This window comes from Pseudophryne corroboree, chromosome 5 (genome assembly GCF_028390025.1).
Source record: "Pseudophryne corroboree isolate aPseCor3 chromosome 5, aPseCor3.hap2, whole genome shotgun sequence".
Classification (NCBI taxonomy): Eukaryota; Metazoa; Chordata; class Amphibia; order Anura; family Myobatrachidae; genus Pseudophryne; species Pseudophryne corroboree.
This window is the reverse complement of record NC_086448.1, coordinates 825,392,970-825,415,248: the sequence shown is the minus strand read 5'-3', so window position 1 is coordinate 825,415,248 and position 22,279 is coordinate 825,392,970. Positions and strand designations below refer to the sequence as shown.

At 49.6% G+C, this 22,279-nt stretch overlaps 2 protein-coding genes across 3 annotated transcripts in view; one reads left to right on the top strand and one right to left on the bottom strand.

Moving 5' to 3' along the window:
- The window catches only part of SNAP47 (synaptosome associated protein 47), a 108,059-nt gene extending 85,928 nt beyond the window's left edge, over positions 1-22,131 (bottom strand). The window contains exons 1-3 of the mRNA XM_063924523.1: positions 22,026-22,131; positions 18,609-18,711; positions 5,638-6,176 (exon numbers count right to left, since the gene is read on the bottom strand). Coding sequence (XP_063780593.1) covers positions 5,638-6,176 — 539 coding nt within the window. The 5' untranslated portion in view covers positions 18,609-18,711; positions 22,026-22,131. The remainder of the gene's footprint in view (positions 1-5,637; positions 6,177-18,608; positions 18,712-22,025) is intronic.
- Positions 22,119-22,279, top strand: part of JMJD4 (jumonji domain containing 4) — a 28,885-nt gene continuing 28,724 nt past the window's right edge. The window contains exon 1 of one of the 2 annotated variants that reach the window (XM_063924525.1): positions 22,119-22,249. The gene's annotated coding sequence lies outside the window, so the exon portion shown is untranslated. The remainder of the gene's footprint in view (positions 22,250-22,279) is intronic. The other variant, XM_063924524.1, reaches the window with a different exon arrangement.

Below are 22,279 nucleotides of genomic sequence, written 5' to 3'. Positions count from 1 at the left end.
TTTTTTCTGCCACGCCTGCGTTGTTCCGAACACTCCCAGAAAACGGTCAGTTGACACCCAGAAACGCCCACTTCGTGTCAATCACTCTGCGGCAGCCAGTTTACTGAAAAGCTTCGCTAGACCCTGTGTGAAACTACATCGGCCACTGTAAAAGTACGACCTGCATGCGCAGAAGTGCCTTTTTTTGCGATCAACTTGGAATGACCCCCTATGTCTTTTCTGGGGCACACTTGATGAATAAATATGTGTATATTAAAAATAACTAATTTTATTGGTTTGTGATTTTAATCTGTTTCGTGTGTGATTGTTAATAAATACTTTTCAGGGATGCATGCACTATGGCGCCCGCCCTATCTTTTAACTGCTCTTCATTTACCCGATGCTGTATACAGGGAATTTTAAAAGGGGGACGGATACGGAAGGGTCAGAGTGCAATTACACCAGCTTGGGGATCGTTCTGAAGAAGAACTGGCTTGTATTTGGGACATGTAGTTCCACAAAGGACTTCTGAGGTGGACAATAATTTGCGCACTAACTGCTCTGCTTTTAATATATATATATATATATATATATATATATATATGCTTGGGAAATGCTGGTACTCCATGCAACTGCTTTTTGGTGCCCTCCTCGTTACCCGCTCTTGCGTGACATGGGACAAATCTGTACTGGCAGATGGCGGCACTCTGCCGATATACCGAAGTACATTCTCCGGACCTGTTTGTGTCCAAAGGGGCTGATAACAGGAATGAACAGCTTGCAGTGCGGCAGATAACAATATCAAACATTTTCTAGAAATCTGGGTTGGGCTCGGGATATTGGCGGTCAGCATGCCAATGCTGGGATCCTGAGCGCCAGAATGATGGTAGAGGGTGGGGCGCAACAAAGCCCCTTGCGGGCTCGGTGGCTCGCTACAGGTTCTATTCCCACTCTGTGGCTGTTGTGGACACCCACAGAGTGGGAATAGCCCTTGGCAACCAGAATCCCAGCGTCTGTATGCTGACCGCGGAATCCCGGCCGCCGGGATCGTAACTACACGTAGTACATTAATGAGAAGATTGCTTGTTACGGGAAGGCACAGTTGTAACTCTGGGGTCTATTCATGAAGCAGTGATAAGAGTGGAGAAGTGAGCCTGTGGAGAAGTTGCCCATGGCAACCAATCAGCTGCTCCGTACAATTGTATAGTATGCAAATTATAAATGTTACGTCAATGCTGATTGGTTGCCATGGGCAACTTCTCCACATTTATCACTGCTTCATGAATAGACCCCTCTGTTACTCCGATGGTCGCACCTTACCAGTATCCAACTCAGTCTGCCCACTGTATACACTGCAGCCTCAGATAGCAATGTAAGTAAAAGGTTAATCAGGCTGAGCAAGTCACAGAACGTTTATATATAAATATACGGAAAAGGTAAATCTGATGGACAAAATCACTACATGCAGTACTGTGTCAGTCACCTGTGGCTCAAACAAGGAGATAAGGAAAACATGCACTGTTTGGGTACCCTGTGAAGTGGATGCTGTATGAGCTACACCTATCCAGAGACGTGCTCGCCTCATGGCTGCAGTCACATCTCTGACGGGCCTGTATAAACCGGGGCCGTACGTCTCTCTTTGGCAGCACATAAAGTAGTTCTGGGGAAACCACAACAGTGCACTTACCGCTCCCTCCTCGCTGCTGCCCAAGAGCGCTATCCTGCAAAACAACTGGACCCTCTCCAGGCAAAATATTGTCCCAACTTTTAATTCCTTCCTCACTTGTAAAAGTTGCCCAGCACAGCAGCTGCCGGAGGTTTAATGAGGAACAGTTCAGTCTAAGGCTTTATTGCAAATTAACCTCGTCAGAGCCTGGGAAACGTGTCACGTCTTACGGGGGAAGAGGCTGGCGATGCAGACTGGCACGCGGTGGGTAAAGAGAGACCAGGGGTAATTTCACGTGGTAATTCATGCGGCAGCGATAACCGGACACCCCTGCAACAACAGGACATTGCTCTGTACATCAGACACACCAGACGTACTATATCCCAACAGGCGATCAGGGCCTACTTCCCCTGCTACAAATGCAAAGTCTTCTTATCACTGGGATCACAGGCGGAACCACAGAGTAAGAGCCTGACAGTAACCTACTAGACTCGCAGAGCTGCAGCTGTATGCACGAAGGAGCAGAGCCATAAAACAACAGTAAGAGCCAGAATAACCCTGCAATAGCAAAATCAAGACCAGCAAATGCAACAACATGAAATTCACCACATTATAACTATATAACTTACACACAGAGTTATCATTACTCAAAATAATCAATATAAAGGGGGGTTATTCAGAGAAGTTGGCAAACCAAAAAAGTTAGCAATTGGGCAAAACCATGTGCACTGCAGGTGGGGCAGATGTAACATGTGCAGAGAGAGTTAGATTTGGGTGGGTTATTTTGTTTCTGTGCAGGGTAAATACTGCCTGCTTTATTTTTACATTGCAATTTAGATTTCAGCTTGAACACACCCCATCCAAATCTTATGGCGCCCATACACTTGTGAGATATCTGGTACAACCCTTTGATTTCGACCACATCGGTACGATAAATCGCAGGATTGTATGCACATGGAATGTGTCCCCTGATGCGATGCGCGGGCACACTGGTCCAATCTCGCATCTCAAGATATTATGTGCTGCATTTAATATTTATCGGATCGCACGTGCGATCGCATGCTGTTTTTACCAGATTCGATTTATTACACTGCGATGTGCGATCTGTGAGGTATTTAGCGCACTTCCTGGACACTCCCCTCAACCCATTTCTGGTCACCTGAATTCTGGTCGCAAGGGGCACGCAATAAATCGCATGATTGTATGCACATCGAATGCACAAAAAAAAGCACTTTCGAGGCAATTTATCGCACGTGGGGCTTTAAGAGAAATCGAATTGCTCAATCGTATCGCGCTCAATTGCACATATGTATGGGCACCATACTGTAACTCTCTGCACATGTTACATCTACAGTGCAACTTACTTTTGCCAATTAGTGTGCTTTTTTGGTTTGCTAAAAACTCTATTCTACTGAACGACCGATATATATCGCTTCCCCTGTTGGCCAGGGAGTACCAACGATACTTCTGTGGACACCGTAATTCACAGACATATCATATGAGCCCTGCAGCACATACGATGACCAATAAATCTACAGACTGGTGATATTGGGGCATCGTTGCGTGTGTATGGGCGGTCAGCCTGTTCCTCCCACTATATAACTCTCAGTCTGTGGCTTCCTGCTGCCTCCATTCCCCTCCTCACATCATGTCACTGCCCCTGTCACACGCAGCCCTGTCCTCACTGACACATCACTCATCTGCTGATATACTCTGTGCTGCTGGGGACCCTGCTCCTCCCACTATATAACTCTCAGTCTGTGGTTTCCTACTGCCTCCATTCCCCTCCTCACATCATGTCACTGCCCATGTCACATGCAGCCCTGTCCTCACTGACACATCACTCATCTCCTGATATACTCTGTGCTGCTGGGGGACCCTGCTCCTCCCACTGTATAACTCTCAGTCTGTGACTTCCTGCTCCCTCCATTCCCCTCCTCACATCATGTCACTGCCCCTGTCACATGCAGCCCTGTACTCACTGACACATCACTCATCTCCTGATATATTCTGTGCTACTGGGGATCCTGCTCCTCCCACTATATAACTCTCAGTCTGTGGTTTCCTGCTGCCTCCATTCCCCTCCTCACATCATGTCACTGCCCCTCTCACATGCAGCCCTGTCCTCACTGACACATCACTCATCTTCTGATATACTCTGTGCTGCTGGGGACCCTGCTCCTCCCACTATATAACTCTCAGTCTGTGGTTTCCTACTGCCTCCATTCCCCTCCTCACATCATGTCACTGCCCCTCTCACATGCAGCTCTGTCCTCACTGACACATCACTCATCTCCTGATATACTCTGTGCTGCTGGGGGACCCTGCTCCTCCCACTATATAACTCTCAGTCTGTGGCTTCCTGCTGCCTCCATTCCCCTCCTCACATCATGTCACTGCCCCTCTCACATGCAGCCCTGTCCTCACTGACACATCACTCATCTCCTGATATACTCTGTGCTGCTGGGGACCCTGCTCCTCTTGGTATATAACTCTCAGTCTGTGACTTCCTGCTGCCTCCATTCCCCTCCTCACATCATATCACTGCCCCTGTCACATGCAGCCCTGTCCTCACTGACACATCACTCATCTCCTCATATACTCTGTGCTGCTGGGGACCCTGCTCCTCCCACTATATAAGTCTTAGTCTGTGGCTTCCTGCTGCCTCTATTCCCCTCCTCACATCATGTCATTGCCCCTGTCACATGCATCCCTGTCCTCAGTGACACATCACTCATCTCCTGATATACTCTGTGCTGCTGGGGACCCTGCTCATCCCACTATATAACTCTCAGTCTGTGGCTTCCTGCTGCCTCCATTCCCCTCCTCACATCATGTCACTGCCCCTGTCATATGCAGTCCTGTCCTCACTGACACATCACACATCTCCTGATATACTCTGTGCTGCTGGGGCACACTGCTCCTCCCACTATATAACTCTCAGTCTGTGTCTTCCTGCTGCCTCCATTCCCCTCCTCACATCATGTCACTGCCCCTGTCACATGCAGCCCTGTCCTCACTGACACATCACTCATCTCCTGATATACTCTGTGTGCTGCTGGGGACCTTGCTCCTCCCACTATATAACTCTCAGTCTGTGGCTTCCTGCTGCCTCCATTCCCCTCCTCACATCATGTCACTGCCCATCTCACATGCAGCCCTGTCCTCACTGACACATAACTTATCTCCTGATATACTCTGTGCTGCTGGGGACCCTGCTACTCCCACTATATAACTCTCAGTCTGTGGCTTTCTGCTGCCTCCATTCCCCTCCTCACATCATGTCACTGCCCATCTCACATGCAGCCCTGTCCTCACTGACACATCACTCATCTCCTGATATACTCTGTGCTGCTGGGGACTCTGCTCCTCCCACTATATAACTCTCAGTCTGTGGCTTCCTGCTGCCTCCATTCCCCTCCTCACATCATGTCATTGCCCCTGTCACATGCAGCCCTGTTCTCACTGACACATCACTCATCTTCTGATATACTCTGTGCTGCTGGGGACCCTGCTCCTCCCACTATATAACTCTCAGTCTGTGGCTTCCTGCTGCCTCCATTCCCCTCCTCACATCATATCACTGCCCTGTCACATGCAGCTCTGTCCTCACTGACACATCACTCATCTGCTGATATACTCTGTGCTGCTGGGGACCCTGCTCCTCCCACTATATAACTCTCAAGTGTGTGGCTTCCTGCTGCCTCCATTCCCCTCCTCACATCATATCACTGCCCTGTCACATGCAGCCCTATCCTCATTAACACATCATTCATCTACTAAATTAACTAGTTAGTTATGTTAAACCGGTCTCTATGTCCCCTATATTCTATGAAATGTGATATTACATTGCCAGGAAGAAATAAAAAAAGTCACATAATTTAACTTGACAAAAGCAACAATACCACAACCATAAATATATTAAACATGTCATTCTTCTATTCATCTGTGGGCTGAACTAATCTACGTGAGGGAGCAGCCAGTCAGTTTACCTGTCTGAGGTCGCCATGTCACCCTCTATCTTGTTCAAGCCTCTCATGATGTTGTCAAACTGCTCCCCCTGGTGGTGAAGCACCCTGGTGGTATCTTCCATGCGTTTCTGGGACCCAGAAATAATGCCGATGAGTTTCTTCCCTGTCGATGTTTTAGAAGATACTCCCTGTTCTCTTCCAGGAGCAAGTAGCTGCTCTCTCCAGAAGTGCTCCAGCACAGTGAAGACCACATTCCTGTTGGGTTGCAGGGAGCTAAACCAATGCTTGGCTTGGTCCTTCTCCAGTATGGTGATGGAGCTGAAGATGTAGCTGGAAGACTCCTTCTTGATCTCATTGATGCTGGACAGGTGGAAGCTGACCAAGTAGTCATCTGTGTTGTCAGACCTGAACCTGAGGTGAGAAGGAGTCAGGGAAAGCCTGCCGGGAACCCATCGCCTTTCACTGCTTAGGTAGTAGGAACATAGCCAGGTCTGGACGGGAACCTCCTTGTTCATCAGCTCACGTGGGTTCTTCTGCCAGCAAATCTCAGCTACAGTCATCTGAAAGGTGATAAAGAAATAAAATTAGCCATAGGGGGCGATTCAATTGTGCCATGCGCCATGTGCAGGGTGCCTACCAGTGGTATTCAATTGTTGCTCAATCAGACGCCCATTAGCCACTGCAATCACATTATCTTTCTCGCAGCTTCCGGAGGTGCGACAATAAATGTGTGAGTAAGTCCGTAATTTGGGTGCCCAAACCTGAACATTAGATGCCCAAGCAAAATCTTTAGATGGGAATGCACAGCTAAACGCGCTTTGCACGATTAAACCAAGAGCTGTCAGGCGTATTAAATGCTAATCGAATAGCTCTGATAGATGCACGATCGTATATAGACACCCAGAAGGGGGCGCGCAGCACAATTACTTTCACCCGTACTGCCTCATGCCGAGTCTGACGTAGCGGTGTGATTTTATTCCTCTGCACAGGCGTGCAATTTGCACTGTGCACATGTCCAGGCTGCTTGCAGACAGAGTTGTGATTGAGGCGCCCAGGAGACGTATAGATTCAGAAATGTTTCAAAAACGAGTTTTATGGTAAGAACTTACCTTTGTTAAAACTCTTTCTGCGAGGTACACTGGACTCCACAATTAATGGACAATGGGGTGTAGAGTAGGATCTTGATCCGAAGCACCAACAGGCTCAAAAGCTTTGACCTTCTTCCCAAGATGCATAGCGCCACCTCCTATATCACCCCGCCTCCGTGCACAGGAGCTCAGTTTTGTTAACCAGCCCAATGCAGTAGCAGGTAAAAGAGACGACAACTGCCAGTTGCCACAAACACCACACTTTCCCGACAGGAGAAGTGTCAGCGGCTAATGCCATACCAACCCAAAGAAGCTAAGTGCATCAGGAGCAGAGAGACCAGCCTTCACATAAGCATGTGCAATCACCATTCTAATCCATCTGGCCAGATTTTGCATGTGAGAAGGCCAGCCCCGTTTGTGAAACCCAAACACAACAAAAAGAGAATCAGATTTCCTAATAGGTGCAGTTCTCTTCACATAGATACGGAGAGCCCGTACCACATCCAAAGACCGCTCTTTGGGAGACAGATCAGGAGAAACGAGTGCCGGAACTACAATCTCCTGATTAAGGTGGAACGAAGAAACCACCTTAGGTAGATAGCCGGGACGAGTCCTAAGAACCGCCCGGTCACGGTGAAATATCAGATATGGGGAACTACAGGACAAGGCACCCAAAGCCGACACTCTTCTAGCTGAAGCAATAGCCAGCAGAAACACCACCTTAAGGGAAAGCCAATTAAGGTCAGCTGAACCAAGAGGTTCAAACGGAGACTCGTGTAACACCTCCAAAACCACCAACAAGTCCCAAGGCGCTGCAGGATGGACATAGGGAGGTTGGATACGCAACACGCCCTGAGTAAAGGTATGCACATCAGGTAAGGTCGCAAATTTTCTCTGAAACCACACCGACAAGGCAGATATTTGAACCTTGAGGGAGGCCAGACGCAGGCCTAAGTCCAGGCCCTGCAGAAGAAAAGGCAACAACTTGGCTATACTAAACTTGGAAGCATCATAATCGTTAGATGCGCACCAAACAAAGTAAGAATGCCAGACCCTATAGTAAGTCCGAGCCGAAGCCGGTTTCGAGCCCGCAACATAGTTTGAAAGACCACCTCAGAAAACCCTTTAGCCCTCAAGACGGAAGCTTCAAGAGCCACGCCATCAAAGACAGCCGGGCTAGGTCCTGGTAGACACAGGGGCCCTGACCGAGGAGGTCTGGGCGTTGTGGAAGTAGAATTGGACGCTCTGACGATAGGCCTTGCAGGTCTGAGAACCAGTGCCGTCTGGGCCACGCTGGAGCTATGAGAAGCAGAATTCCTTTTTCTTGCTTGAACTTCCGAATTACCTTGGGCAGGAGTGACACCGGAGGGAACACGTACGTCAGCTGAAACCTACACGGTACCGCCAGCGCATCCACGAATGCTGCTTGAGGATCCCTTGTCCTTGCTCCGAAGACCAGAACCTTGTGATTGTGTTGAGACGCCATCAGATCTACGTCTGGAAGGCCCCACCTTTCCACGAGGAGTTGAAACACTTCTGGATGGAGGCCCCACTCGCCGGCATGCACGTCCTGACGACTGAGAAAGTCTGCTTCCCAATTCAGGACTCCCGGAATGAATATTGCCGATATGGCCGGTAGATGGGGTTCTGCCCACTGTGGAATCCGTTAGACTTCCTTCATTTTGCTAGGCGGCTTCGAGTGCCGCCTTGATAATTTATGTAAGCCACTGCGGTGGCGTTGTCTGACTGTACTTGAACAGGACGGTTCTCAATTAAATGCTGGGCTAGGTCAAGGCATTGAAGACCGCCCGCAACTCCAGAATATTGATCGAGAGGAGGGACTCCTCCTTGGTCCACCGTCCCTGAAGGGAGTGTTGCTGCAGCACTGCGCCCCGACCTCTTAGACTGGCATCTGTCGTCAACAGGACCCAGTCGGATATCCAGAACGGACGGCCCCTGCACAGTTGTTGGTCCCGGAGCCACCGGAGCAGCGACAGACGGACCTCCGGAGTCAATGAGATCATTTGAGACCTGATCCGATGAGGCAGCCCATCCCATTTTGCTAGAATCAGCCTCTGGAGGGGGCGAGAGTGAAATTGAGCGTACACCACCATGTTGAATGCTGACACCATGAGGCCCAGCACCTGCATCGTCAAATGTATCGACACTTGCGGACGAGATAGGAAGCAACGAATCCTGTCCTGAAGTTTCAGGACTTTCTCCTGAGTCAGGAACAACCGCTGGTTGTGAGTGTCCAATACTGCTCCCAGATGCACCATGCTCTGAGCAGGGATCAGGGATGACTTCTTCCAGTTGATGAGCCACCCGTGGGCTTGCCAAAACCGAACCATCACATCTAGATGACGCAGGAGAAGTTCTGGGGAATTTGCCAGGATTAACAAGTCGTCCAAATACGGCAGTATCCCGACCCTTTGACGGCGAGTACCACAGTCATCACTGCCATGACATTTGTAAAGACTCGCGGAGCCGTTGTTAAACCAAAAGGTAACGCCCGAAACTGGTAATGGCAGTTGCCAATCGCAATTCTCAGGTATTGCTGATGAGACACTGCTATAGGAATATGCAGGTAAGCATCCGGTATATCCAGGGAGACCATGAAGTCCCCAAGTTCCAAGGCCAGAACTATAGAGCGAAGGGTTTCCATCCGGAACCTGGAAACCTTCACAAACCTGTTCAATGCCTTGAGGTTGAGAATGGGCCGGGAGGACCCATTCGGTTTCGGGACTAGAAACAGCAGAGAATAGTACCCCCGGCCCCTCTGCGCAAGAGGCACCTGTACTACGACTCCTGTATCCAGGAGGTTCTGTACCACCGAATGTAGAGTGTTTGCCTTTGTCTTGTCCAACGGGACATCTGTCTGGCAAAATCGATGAGGGGGTCGGTTTTTGAAGGCTATGGCGTAACCTCGCGTGACGACTTCCCGTACCCAGGCATCTGAAGTGGTCTTCAACCATTCCTGGGTATACCCTAGAAGCCGCCCCCCCGCCCTGGGATCCCCCAGAGGGAGGCCCGCCCCGTCATGCGGCAGGCTTATCTGTCCTGGAAGCTGGCTGATGGGCCGCCCAGGCTCTTCTGGGCTTAGGCTTACCAGGTTTGGAAGTGCGGGCCTGCTTGTTGTACGCCTGACCTTTTGCTTTACCTGAATGACGAAAGGGGCGAAAGGAAGTATCTTTAACCTTCGACACAGAAGGAGCAGTACTTGGCAGACAGGCAGTTTTGGCTGTAGCCAAGTCAGCCACAATCTTATTTAAATCCTCCCCAAACAGAATATCTCACTTAAAGGGGAGTACCTCCAGGGTTTTTCTAGAGTCCAGATCCACAGACCAGGATCTCAGCCACAATATCCGACGAGCCAGGACTGACGTAGTAGAGGTCTTGGCTGCCAGGATACCGGGATCAGAAGCCGCCTCTTTAATATAACGAGAAGCTGTGACAATATAAGACAGGCATTGTCTAGCATGGTCAGAGGACATTTCAGCATCTAACTCCAAGGCCCATGCTTCAATGGCCTCTGCAGCCCAAGTAGCTGCAATAGTGGGCCTTTGTGCAGCACCAGTGAGGGTGTAAATCGCTTTCAGACAACTCTCCACATGTTTATCCGCAGGCTCTTTTAGAGACGTGACGGTGGTGACCGGTAGAGCTGAGGAAACAACCATCCTAGCCACATATGAGTCCACTGGAGGAGGCATTTCTCAATTCTTAGACAGCTCCGGTGCGAGGGGATAGCGAGCCAGCATCTTCTTTTGAGGTACAAACTTCGTACCCGGGATTTCCCAGGGTTCCTGACGTATATCAATTAGGTGGTCAGAGTGAGGTAAAACTTGTTTAATCACCTACTGACCCTTGAACCTATCTGGTTTCTTAGGAGGGACGGATGGCTCGGGATCATCCGTAACCTGTAAAATTAACTTAATAGCCTCCAAAAGGTCAGGAACATCCACATGTGAAGTACCCTCCCCATCAGCCGTATCCGAGTCAGAACCTCTGGGGTCAGTGTAAGTGCTGTCTTCATCAGACGAGGTGTCAGTGACAGCAGTGGATTGTGAGGAGACAAGCGCTCGCTTAGAGGACCCCTTGGATGTAGGCGAGCGGACTTTTTAGTAGTCAGGGACTGGTTCAACTTCTTTATTTGAGTAGATAAATCGTCCGCCCACGGCGGGTTAGCTGCAGGGACCACAAACGGTTGCACCGGCATTGGGGGTCCCATAGGGGGTGTTAGTTTATGAACTAGCATATGCAGAAGCGTGGAAAAAGCGGCCCACGGCGGGTCATTATTTGCCCCCGTTGCCACCGTCCCACTGGGGGGCAAGGAGCCCCCATAACCAGAGCCCGCTGCTATATTCTCCTCATAGGTATCTGCGGCTTCAGCAACACCGGCAGTGTATCAGCCCCAGAACCATTACCCTCAGGAGCAGACATGATATAACTTGCAGTATCAGGTAACACAGTACAATTATCAGCAGCACTATACCTCTAAACCCAAACCCCTGCGCAGTGTAGTCAGCACCAGCAGAGATAAAGGAGAGTTATGGTGACTAAATCAGAGAAAAAATAAGAATTTACTTACCGATAATTCTATTTCTCGGAGTCCGTAGTGGATGCTGGGGTTCCTGAAAGGACCATGGGGAATAGCGGCTCCGCAGGAGACAGGGCACAAAAAGTAAAGCTTTTAACCATGTGGTGTGTACTGGCTCCTCCCCCTATGACCCTCCTCCAAGCCTCAGTTAGGTACTGTGCCCGGACGAGCGTACACAATAAGGAAGGATCTTGAATCCCGGGTAAGACTCATACCAGCCACACCAATCACACCGTACAACTTGTGATCTAAAACCCAGTTAACAGTATGATAACAGAGGAGCCTCTGAAAGATGGCTTCCTACAACAATAACCCGATGAAGGCAACAATAACTATGTACAATTATTGCAGATAATCCGCACTTGGGATGGGCGCCCAGCATCCACTACGGACTCCGAGAAATAGAATTATCGGTAAGTAAATTCTTATTTTCTCTATCGTCCTAGTGGATGCTGGGGTTCCTGAAAGGACCATGGGGATTATACCAAAGCTCCCAAACGGGCGGGAGAGTGCGGATGACTCTGCAACACCGAATGAGAGAACTCCAGGTCCTCTTTTGCCAGGGTATCAAATTTGTAGAATTTTACAAACGTGTTCTCCCCCGACCACGTAGCTGCTCGGCAGAGTTGTAATGCCGAGACCCCTCGGGCAGCCGCCCAAGATGAGCCCACCTTCCTTGTGGAATGGGCCTTAACAGATTTAGGCTGTGGCAGGCCTGCCACAGAATGTGCAAGTTGAATTGTGCTACAAATCCAACGAGCAATCGACTGCTTAGAAGCAGGAGCACCCAGCTTGTTGGGTGCATACAGTATAAACAGCGAGTCAGATTTTCTGACTCCAGCCGTCCTTGAAATGTATATTTTTAAAACTCTAACAACGTCCAACAACTTGGAGTCCTCCAAGTCGCTTGTAGCCGCAGGCACTACCATAGGCTGGTTCAGGTGAAACGCTGATACCACCTTAGGGAGAAAATGCGGACGCGTCCGCAGTTCTGCCCTATCCGAATGGAAAATTAGATATGGGCTTTTGTAAGATAAAGCCGCCAGTTCTGACACTCTCCTGGCTGAAGCCAGGGCTAGTAGCATGGACACTTTCCATGTGAGATATTTCAAATCCACCTTTTTTAGTGGTTCAAACCAATGGGATTTGAGGAAATCTAAAACTACGTTTAGATCCCACGGTGCCACCGGAGGCACTACAGGGGGCTGTATACGCAGTACACCCTTAACAAAAGTCTGGACCTCAGGAACTGAGGCCAATTCTTTTTGGAAGAATATTGACAGGGCCGAAATTTGAACCTTAATAGATCCCAACTTGAGACCCATAGACAATCCTGATTGCAGGAAATGCAGGAATCGACCCAGTTGAAATTCCTCCGTCGGAGCACTCCGATCCTCGCACCACGCAACATATTTTCGCCAAATGCGGTGATAATGTTTCGCGGTTACTTCCTTCCTTGCTTTAATCAAAGTAGGAATGACTTCTTCCGGAATGCCTTTTCCCTTTAGGATCCGGCGTTCAACCGCCATGCCGTCAAACGCAGCCGCGGTAAGTCTTGAAACAGACAGGGACCTTGCTGAAGCAGGTCCCTTCTCAGAGGTAGAGGCCACGGATCGTCCGTGATCATCTCTTGAAGTTCCGGGTACCAAGTCCTTCTTGGCCAATCCGGAGCCACTAGTATCGTTCTTACTCCTCTTTTCCTTATAATTCTCAATACCTTTGGTATGAGAGGCAGAGGAGGAAACACATACACCGACTGGTACACCCAAGGCGTTACCAGCGCGTCCACAGCTATTGCCTGCGGGTCTCTTGACCTGGCGCAATACCTGTCCAGTTTTTTGTTGAGGCGAGACGCCATCATGTCCACCATTGGTCTTTCCCAACGGGTTACAAGCATGTGGAAAACTTCTGGATGAAGTCCCCACTCTCCCGGGTGAAGGTCGTGTCTGCTGAGGAAGTCTGCTTCCCAGTTGTCCACTCCCGGGATGAACACTGCTGACAGTGCCATCACATGATTCTCCGCCCAGCGAAGAATCCTCGTAGCTTCTGCCATTGCACTCCTGCTTCTTGTACCGCCCTGTCTGTTTACATGGGCGACTGCCGTGATGTTGTCCGACTGGATCAACACCGGTTTTCCTTGAAGCAGAGGTTCTGCCTGACTTAGAGCATTGTAGATTGCTCTTAGTTCCAGAATGTTTATGTGAAGAGACATCTCCAGGCTCGACCACACGCCCTGGAAGTTCCTTCCTTGTGTGACTGCTCCCCAGCCTCTCAGGCTGGCGTCCGTGGTCACCAGGATCCAATCCTGTATGCCGAATCTGCGGCCCTCCAATAGATGAGCGCTCTGCAACCACCACAGAAGAGATACCCTTGTCCTTGGAGACAGGGTTATCCGCCGGTGCATCTGAAGATGCGACCCTGACCATTTGTCGAGCAGATCCCTCTGGAAAATTCTTGCGTGGAATCTGCCGAATGGAATTGCTTCGTAAGAAGCCACCATTTTTCCCAGGACTCTTGTGCATTGATGTACAGACCCTTTTCTGGCTTTAGGAGGCTCCTGACAAGTTCGGATAACTCCTTGGCTTTTTCCTCCGGGAGAAATACCTTTTTCTGAACCGTGTCCAGAATCATCCCTAGGAACAGCAGACGTGTTGTCGGAATTAACTGGGATTTTGGAATATTCAAAATCCACCCGTGCTGTTTTAGCACTTCTTGAGACAGTGCTACTCCCATCTCTAGCTGTTCTCTTGACCTTGCCCTTATTAGGAGATCGTCCAAGTATGGGATAATTAACACGCCTTTTCTTCGAAGAAGAATCATCATCTCGGCCATTACTTTGGTAAAGACCCGAGGTGCCGTGGACAATCCAAACGGCAGCGTCTGAAACTGATAGTGACAGTTTTGTACGACGAACCTGAGGTACCCCTGGTGTGAGGGGTAAATTGGGACGTGGAGATACGCATCCTTGATGTCCAAGGATACCATAAAGTCCCCTTCTTCCAGGTTCGCTATCACCGCTCTGAGTGACTCCATCTTGAACTTGAACTTTTTTATGTACAGGTTCAGGGATTTCAGATTTAGAATAGGTCTTACCGAGCCGTCCGGCTGCGGTACCACAAATAGAGTGGAATAATACCCCTTTCCCTGTTGTAAAAGGGGTACTTTGACTATCACCTGCTGAGAGTACAGCTTGTGAATGGCTTCCAAGACCGTCACCCTGTCGGAGGGGGACGTTGGTAAAGCAGACTTCAGGAAACGGCGAGGTGGAGACGTCTCTAGTTCTAACCTGTACCCCTGAGATATTATCTGCAGGATCCAGGGATCTACCTGCGAGTGAGCCCACTGCGCGCTGAAATTCTTGAGACGACCCCCCACCGCCCCCGAGTCCGCTTGAGAAGCCCCAGCGTCATGCTGAGGCTTTTGTAGAAGCGGGGGAGGGCTTCTGTTCCTGGGAAGGAGCTGCCTGTTGCTGTCTCTTCCCCTTTCCTCTGCCTCGTGGCAGATATGAATATCCCTTTGCTCTCTTGTTTTTAAAGGAACGAAAGGGCTGCGGTTGAAAAGTCGGTGTCTTTTTCTGTTGGGGAGTGACTTGAGGTAAAAAGGTGGATTTCCCGGCTGTAGCCGTGGCCACCAAATCCGATAGACCGACTCCAAATAACTCCTCCCCTTTATACGGCAAAACTTCCATATGCCGTTTTGAGTCCGCATCGCCTGACCACTGTCGCGTCCATAAACTTCTTCTGGCCGAAATGGACATAGCACTTACCCGTGATGCCAGCGTGGAGATATCCCTCTGTGCATCACGCATATAAAGAAATGCATCCTTTATTTGCTCCAAAGACAGTAAAACATTGTCCCTATCCAGGGTATCAATATTTTCAATCAGGGACTCTGACCAAGCTACTCCAGCACTGCACATCCAGGCTGTCGCTATAGCTGGTCGTAGTATAACACCTGTATGTGTGTATATACTTTTTTGGATATTTTCCATCCTCCTATCTGCTGGATCTTTAAGTGCGGCCGTCTCAGGAGAGGGTAACGCCACTTGTTTTGATAAGCGTGTGAGCGCCTTGTCCACCCTAGGAGGTGTTTCCCAGCGCGCCCTAACCTCTGGCGGGAAAGGGTATAAAGTCAATAACTTCTTTGAAATTAGCATTTTTTTATCGGGGGCAACCCACGCTTCATCACACACCTCATTTAATTCTTCTGATTCAGGAAAAACTATAGGTAGTTTTTTCACACCCCACATAATACCCTGTTTAGTGGTACCTGTAGTATCAGCTATATGTAACGCCTCCTTCATTGCCAAAATCATATAACGTGTGGCCCTACTGGAAAATACGGTTGATTCGTCACCGTCACCACTGGAATCAGTGCCTGTGTCAGGGTCTGTGTCGACCGACTGAGGCAAAGGGCGTTTTACAGCCCCTGACGGTGTTTGAGGCGCCTGGACAGGCACTAATTGATTGTCCGGCCGTCTCATGTCGTCAAACGACTGCTTTAGCGTGTTGACACTATCCCGTAATTCCATAAATAAAGGCATCCATTCTGGTGTCGACACCCTAGGAGGTGACATCCCCATATTTGGCAATTGCTCCGCCTCCACACCAATATCGTCCTCATACATGTCGACACACACGTACCGACACACAGCAGACACACAGGGAATGCTCTAAACGAAGACAGGACCCCACTAGCCCTTTGGGGAGACAGAGGGAGAGTCTGCCAGCACACACCAAAAGCGCTATATATGACAGGGATAGCCTTATAATAAGTGCTCCCTATATAGCTGCTTTAAATATATATAATGCCACAATTTTGCCCCCCCTCTCTTGTTTTACCCTGTTTCTGTAGTGCAGTGCAGGGGAGAGACTGGGAGCCTTCCTGACCAGCGGAGCTGTGAGAGGAAAATGGCGCCGTGTGCTGAGGAGATAGGCCCCGCCCCTTTTTCGGCGGGCTCGTCTCCCGCTCTTCAATGGATTCAGGCAGGGGTTAAATATCTCCATATAGCCCCCGGAGGCTATATGTGAGGTATTTTATGCCTAAAAAAGGTTTCTCATTGCTGCCCAGGGCGCCCCCCCCCAGCGCCCTGCACCCTCAGTGACTGCCGTGTGAAGTGTGCTGAGAGCAATGGCGCACAGCTGCAGTGCTGTGCGCTACCTTAAGAAGACTGAGGAGTCTTCTGCCGCCGATTCTGGACCATCTTCTGTCTTCAGCATCTGCAAGGGGGCCGGCGGCGCGGCTCCGGTGACCCATCCAGGCTGTACCTGTGATCGTCCCTCTGGAGCTTGATGTCCAGTAGCCAAGAAGCCAATCCATCCTGCACGCAGGTGAGTTGACTCCTTCTCCCCTAAGTCCCTCGCTGCAGTGATCCTGTTGCCAGCAGGAATCACTGTAAAATAAAAAACCTAGCTAAACTTTTTCTAAGCAGCTCTTTAGGAGAGCCACCTAGATTGCACCCTTCTCGGCCGGGCACAAAAACCTAACTGAGGCTTGGAGGAGGGTCATAGGGGGAGGAGCCAGTACACACCACATGGTTAAAAGCTTTACTTTTTGTGCCCTGTCTCCTGCGGAGCCGCTATTCCCCATGGTCCTTTCAGGAACCCCAGCATCCACTAGGACGATAGAGAAATACGTAATACAGTATATCTTTGTGAAATTCCTATATTATATAACACCTGACGCACCAAGCCCCTCAGGTTATAGAATAAAGGGATAGCAGATTGAGTGAAAGACATGAGATGGACACCACTCAGCTATCAATGCACACACAGATAGTCACAGTTTGTACAATGCAGAGGTTATTACGAACAATAATACTGCACTGGACTAGCTTACACAGCTATATAACAATAGATATAACAGTACACAGTAAGAACTGGATGTATATCACAGGGTAATTGTACTATAAACCCCTGACTAATTGCACTCTTTCTTACCAACACTGACTAAAAAGGCAGGTAGAATACTTAAGTGTCATGTAAAGTCACAGCACTGACAACCAGGCGGCTTTACATAGGAGGATTTGCCCAAGCATTCCCAGGAACAGTGAGCTGAGGGATAATGGCGCCGCAGACACTGACAGGGAGTGAGGAAGACAGATGCAGCTCTAGGGCGGGAACACTTGCTGGAAATGGCGCCCTGGGGCTGGGGGAGGGGCTTCAGGTCCAAGCTCTATCCCACTGCTGGCAAAACCACCGGGTACTGCGGGGTCTAATAAAATGGTTTATAGAGAAAACCTGACCTGTCCCATGCCCTGGTGATCTAGCGGGATCGCCTGTACTGCCACAGTGTCCACCGCCAGCGCGTGCGGCCCGCCTCCCACTGACCACGCCGGATAGCGATAAAGACCAGGTCCCGCAAGCGGGACCCACTCACCACCTCCCGAAGCGCGGCCACGCGATCCCAGAGAGCCCCCGTCGTGTGTGCCTGACAAGAAGAAAACCGGAGCCTCTGCTGTAATTACCCGGCAACCAGGGCACGGGAGTGTACAGCGCCGCTGGGGGAGAGATGGAGCTGCAGCAGGCAATGTCTACTGACATCCAGCACAATCTGTGCCTCTGCTGAAGCCCTTGTAGTCTTCTTTTTTCCTCAGAAAAAGCTTTTTATGGAGCTGCTGTGAGCAGCTCTTCCTGTCACATGCTTGCACTGCAAGCATCAACTACAAACTGAGCTCCTGTGCACAGAGGCGGGGTGATATAGGAGGTGGCGCTATGCATCTTGGGAAGAAGGTCAAAGCTTTTGAGCCTGTTGGTGCATTCGGATCAAGATCCTACTCTACACACCATTGTCCATTCCTTATGAAGCCCAGTGTACCCCGCAGCAGAAAATATATTGGTCATTCCTGGGTGCTGGCAGGTAGGTGGCTGAGCAAACGCACGGAGATGGTCCATCTAATAGGCCACTGAATGCGGTTCACGCCAGCCGAGGGTCTTATTATTCCATTCCAGAATTACAGGCGCCCTATTTATTATTCGGCCATGCCACTGCTGCCCAGTGAACTTGTAAAATGCTTCAGCCCCTGACACTGACAGCATCCTTTGTGTGCAGGTGACAGGTGGACTGGAAGTCATTGGGTAACAATACCGTGCTCCTCCCCTCAGATACGTGAGTAGGTAACTCACGTATCTGGAGCAATAATCACAAAGTAACAAGAGTGCGCCCACTATAGTCTGTGTCCTGCGGGTAGTGTGACCACTGGAAGAAGGTGTAAGAACAGGGGACTGTTCTGGGCATGTGATATTTCCTACCCCCCTCAGAGTAGCGGGCTTAGCAGAGAACCGCAGGGCAACAACCCAGCTACTTACATAACACAGGAAGGAATCAGGCTGCTGCTATCATTTCCAGCTACATCACGGAATCTCTGGAACGTGCAGAGACCTCTGACAGCTGGGAATTCAAATGATTAGACTGCAAGACAAAAAAGAGACAGGCAGTTAGTAATACTAGCCACATTTCTGTGGGCGATATTTATGTTCAGGTCACAGCCATGCGTATAAGGCCGTACAGAAAGGAGAAGTTGTGGACGCATTGGACGCAGTATGCTCAGCCAGACGCACTGAGAGCCCACTCAGCTCCATGAGAGTAGCATAACGCCAGGCTGACACTAGGACCAAACAGTAGTAAATGCTCCAAGCTGACACCAGGAAATGTAGACTTGCTGCGTTGGTAGTAACTGCTGAAGTTACAGTTCACAATTTACACACAATATAGTACTTTAATGACTCTAAACAGTCGCAACGCGATACGACAACGACGCACCAGGAGACTGTGCTGATCAATTTGATATGCGACACTTGTATATTGTACGTTATACAACAGCACAACGGAACTCGTATTGGAAAAAAGCTGCGGCTGCTACATTGTATGGCTTTGTATACAGATTCAGAGACTCAATCGCACACAGATATACAAGTGTCATATATCAAATAATTAATGAGCACAATCTCCTGGTGTGTCCCAGCAACATTGCGTTGACACCAGGATACATTTTCGACAACAAAAAATGCCTGGCACTAGCAGAGTCTCACGGAACCTGGAACACTGAGAGGGACGACTGCAGCAATAATATAAAGTATTACATAGCATTACACACCCCAGTCATGACATTAAAACTCCCTGCCTAATACATACTGCGTAGGTTTCGCTTGTAGCACCAAAACAGCTCTGACCTGACTCCACAAGACCTCTGAAGGTGTCTGTCCTTGGCCCTCTGCTCTTCTCTCTGTATACCTCTTCCCTGGGAGAACTCATCAGGTCTTTCGGCCTCCAATACCACCTCTATGCAGACAACACGCAACTGCACCTCACCCCTTCCATCCTCTCTCATGTATCCAGCTGCCTCTCCGTCATCTCCTCCAGGAAGCTCAACGAGGACAAAACCTAACTCATCATCTTCCTCCCTAATAGAGTCTCCATCCCTTCCAATCTCTCCATCACTATTTACATCACCATCATCTCCCCTGTTCCCCAACTCCACTGCTTGGGTGTCAACCTTGCCTCCACCCTCTCCTTCGCCCCCCACATTCAAGTTCTAGCTCAATTCTGTCGGTTCCAGCTGCACAACATCACTCACATCAGGCCATTCCTCTCTCAGAGTGCTACCAAACTGGTTATCCACTCAGTAATCATTATTCGTCTCGACTGCCGCAACCACCTCCTCACTGGGCTTTCACGTTCTCATCTCACTCCCCTCCGATCTGTTCTCAACTCCGCAGCTAGACTCATTTTCCTCTCCCACCATTCCACATCCACTACTCCCCTTCCCCTGCAGAATCCTCACCCTCACATGCAAGGCCATCTCTAACTCCACTGCTCCCTACATCTCCAACCTCCACTCCCTACATGCAGGGCTGTTTCTAGCCAATTTGGCTCCCAGTGCGAGATTTAAAAATGCACCCCCCCATGACATTAAAAAAATGTGCCCCCCTCCACACACCTAGATAAAAAAATAACAACTTGCGCGCGCACCTGGCAAGGGGGCGTGGCCTCATCTAAATGGGTGTGGCCTCGCCTGAAAAGACTACCTCACAATCCAGTTTTTGACCCTGCTCCAACAGATCACGACCACCATATTAAGCCCCACACAGTAATGCCCCCTGCACCATATTATGCCACACACCGCAATGCCCCCGATACATTAAATCCCCACACTACGGCAGGCAAGAGTCCCCATTTCACACATTACTGCAGGTGTCCCCATTTTACACATTGAGAGAGAGAGAACACTTAGAGGCGATTACCGCTCTTCGGCCCGCCTCACCAGTCGCTCCTCGCGCCGGCCTTTCCCTTTTTTTTAACTTGGACCCCCCTCTGTACTCCGCTCAGGGGGGAGTTTCGCGGAGTGACGGGGTTGCGTCGTGACGCTGTAGACCACTTGTGGTGCCTCATAAATAAAAAGTGATTATAATAATCTCTTTCCCATATAAACAACGTACACGGACCCGGCCATCTACATGATGTAAAAGAAAACGCAATTCAGCAGACCAGGCCACCTTCTCCCATTGCTCCGTGGTCCAGTTCTGACTCTCATATGCCCACTGTAGGTGATTTCAGCAGTGGACTGGGTTCAGAATGGGCACTGTGACTGGTCTGCGGCTACGCCGCCCCATACGCAGAAGGCTGTGATGCTCTGTGTGTTCTGACACTTATCTGTCACAGCCAGTAGTAACTTTATCACACATTAGTGCTACAGTAGCTCCTCTGTGACGGGCTAGCCTTCACTCCGCATGCACATCAGTGAGCTTTGGGTGTCGCCGGATCACCGGTTGTCCTTTGCTCTACTGCTGGTAGGTACTAAGCATTGCATGCTGGAACCGCTGACAGTTTGGGGATGCTCTGACCTAGCCGTCACTATTTGGCTCTTGTCAGATGCTCAGATCCTTATACTGCCCATTTCTCCTGATTCCAACACATCAACTTCAAGAACTGAGCGTCCACTCGCTGCCTCATATATCCCAGCCCTGACAGGAACCAACGTCACAATATAATCAGTGTCATTCACGTCACCTGTCATGCTATGGCTGATGGGCGTATAACTGAGAGCGTTCAGCTGAAGCGGCGCCAGTCTATACATATGCCCTGCTTGTGAAATAAAACTCTCTTATGGTGAGATGTAGTAAGCCTTGGAGAGAGATAATGTGGATGGAGATAAAGTACCAACCAATCAGCTCCTAGCTGTCATTTGTCAAACACAGCCTGTGACATGGCAGTTCGGAGCTGATTGGCTGATACTTTATCTCCGTCCACGGCTTAGTACATAGACTTCTTAAGGTGAGTAGATAGTAGACGACGCAGGATCGGCCGACATGTTGCCTAGTGTGCGCCCAGCTTAGATCCTGAGTGTGAGCGCCGGTCTCCCTCTCTGTCCTTTTTGGGGAAGGAAGGGGGTGTTCTTATATCAACCCTTCCGAACCTGTGCGCCCTATTACTGGGGTGACTGAGTGCTGCCGTCTCCTACTATATGTATGTGTGTGTGTGTGTATATATATATATATATATATATATATATATATATATAAACATTAAGCATTTTTGTTACTCTTTAAAGGTTTTTAATATGATACATAGCACATTATATATATATATATATATATATATATATATATATATATATATATATATATATATCCACATGACAGATTACACACAGGACGTGTCACCCGGAGCCGCTATGGGCCTCACGGCCTGCTGGAACCTGTAGTCCACCCTCCTATATACCTCACCCTCCGTGCAGCTGACAGGTTCCCGGTCTCCAAGTGTTGTTCTTTCAACCTGTGTGACGTCACCGGCCGCATCATGTGACACCCCCGGCGGCGTGTGCAGCTCAGAATTGCTTCCGACCGGAAACCGGCGACTGGCGGTGATACATTGCCGCTGCCGCTGCTGTATGTGTGCGGGGGAAGCGGTGCCCGGGTACCCCCATCATCACAGCGCCCCCTGTATTCAGGTCAGGAACCCTCACCCACTAATAGCCCGG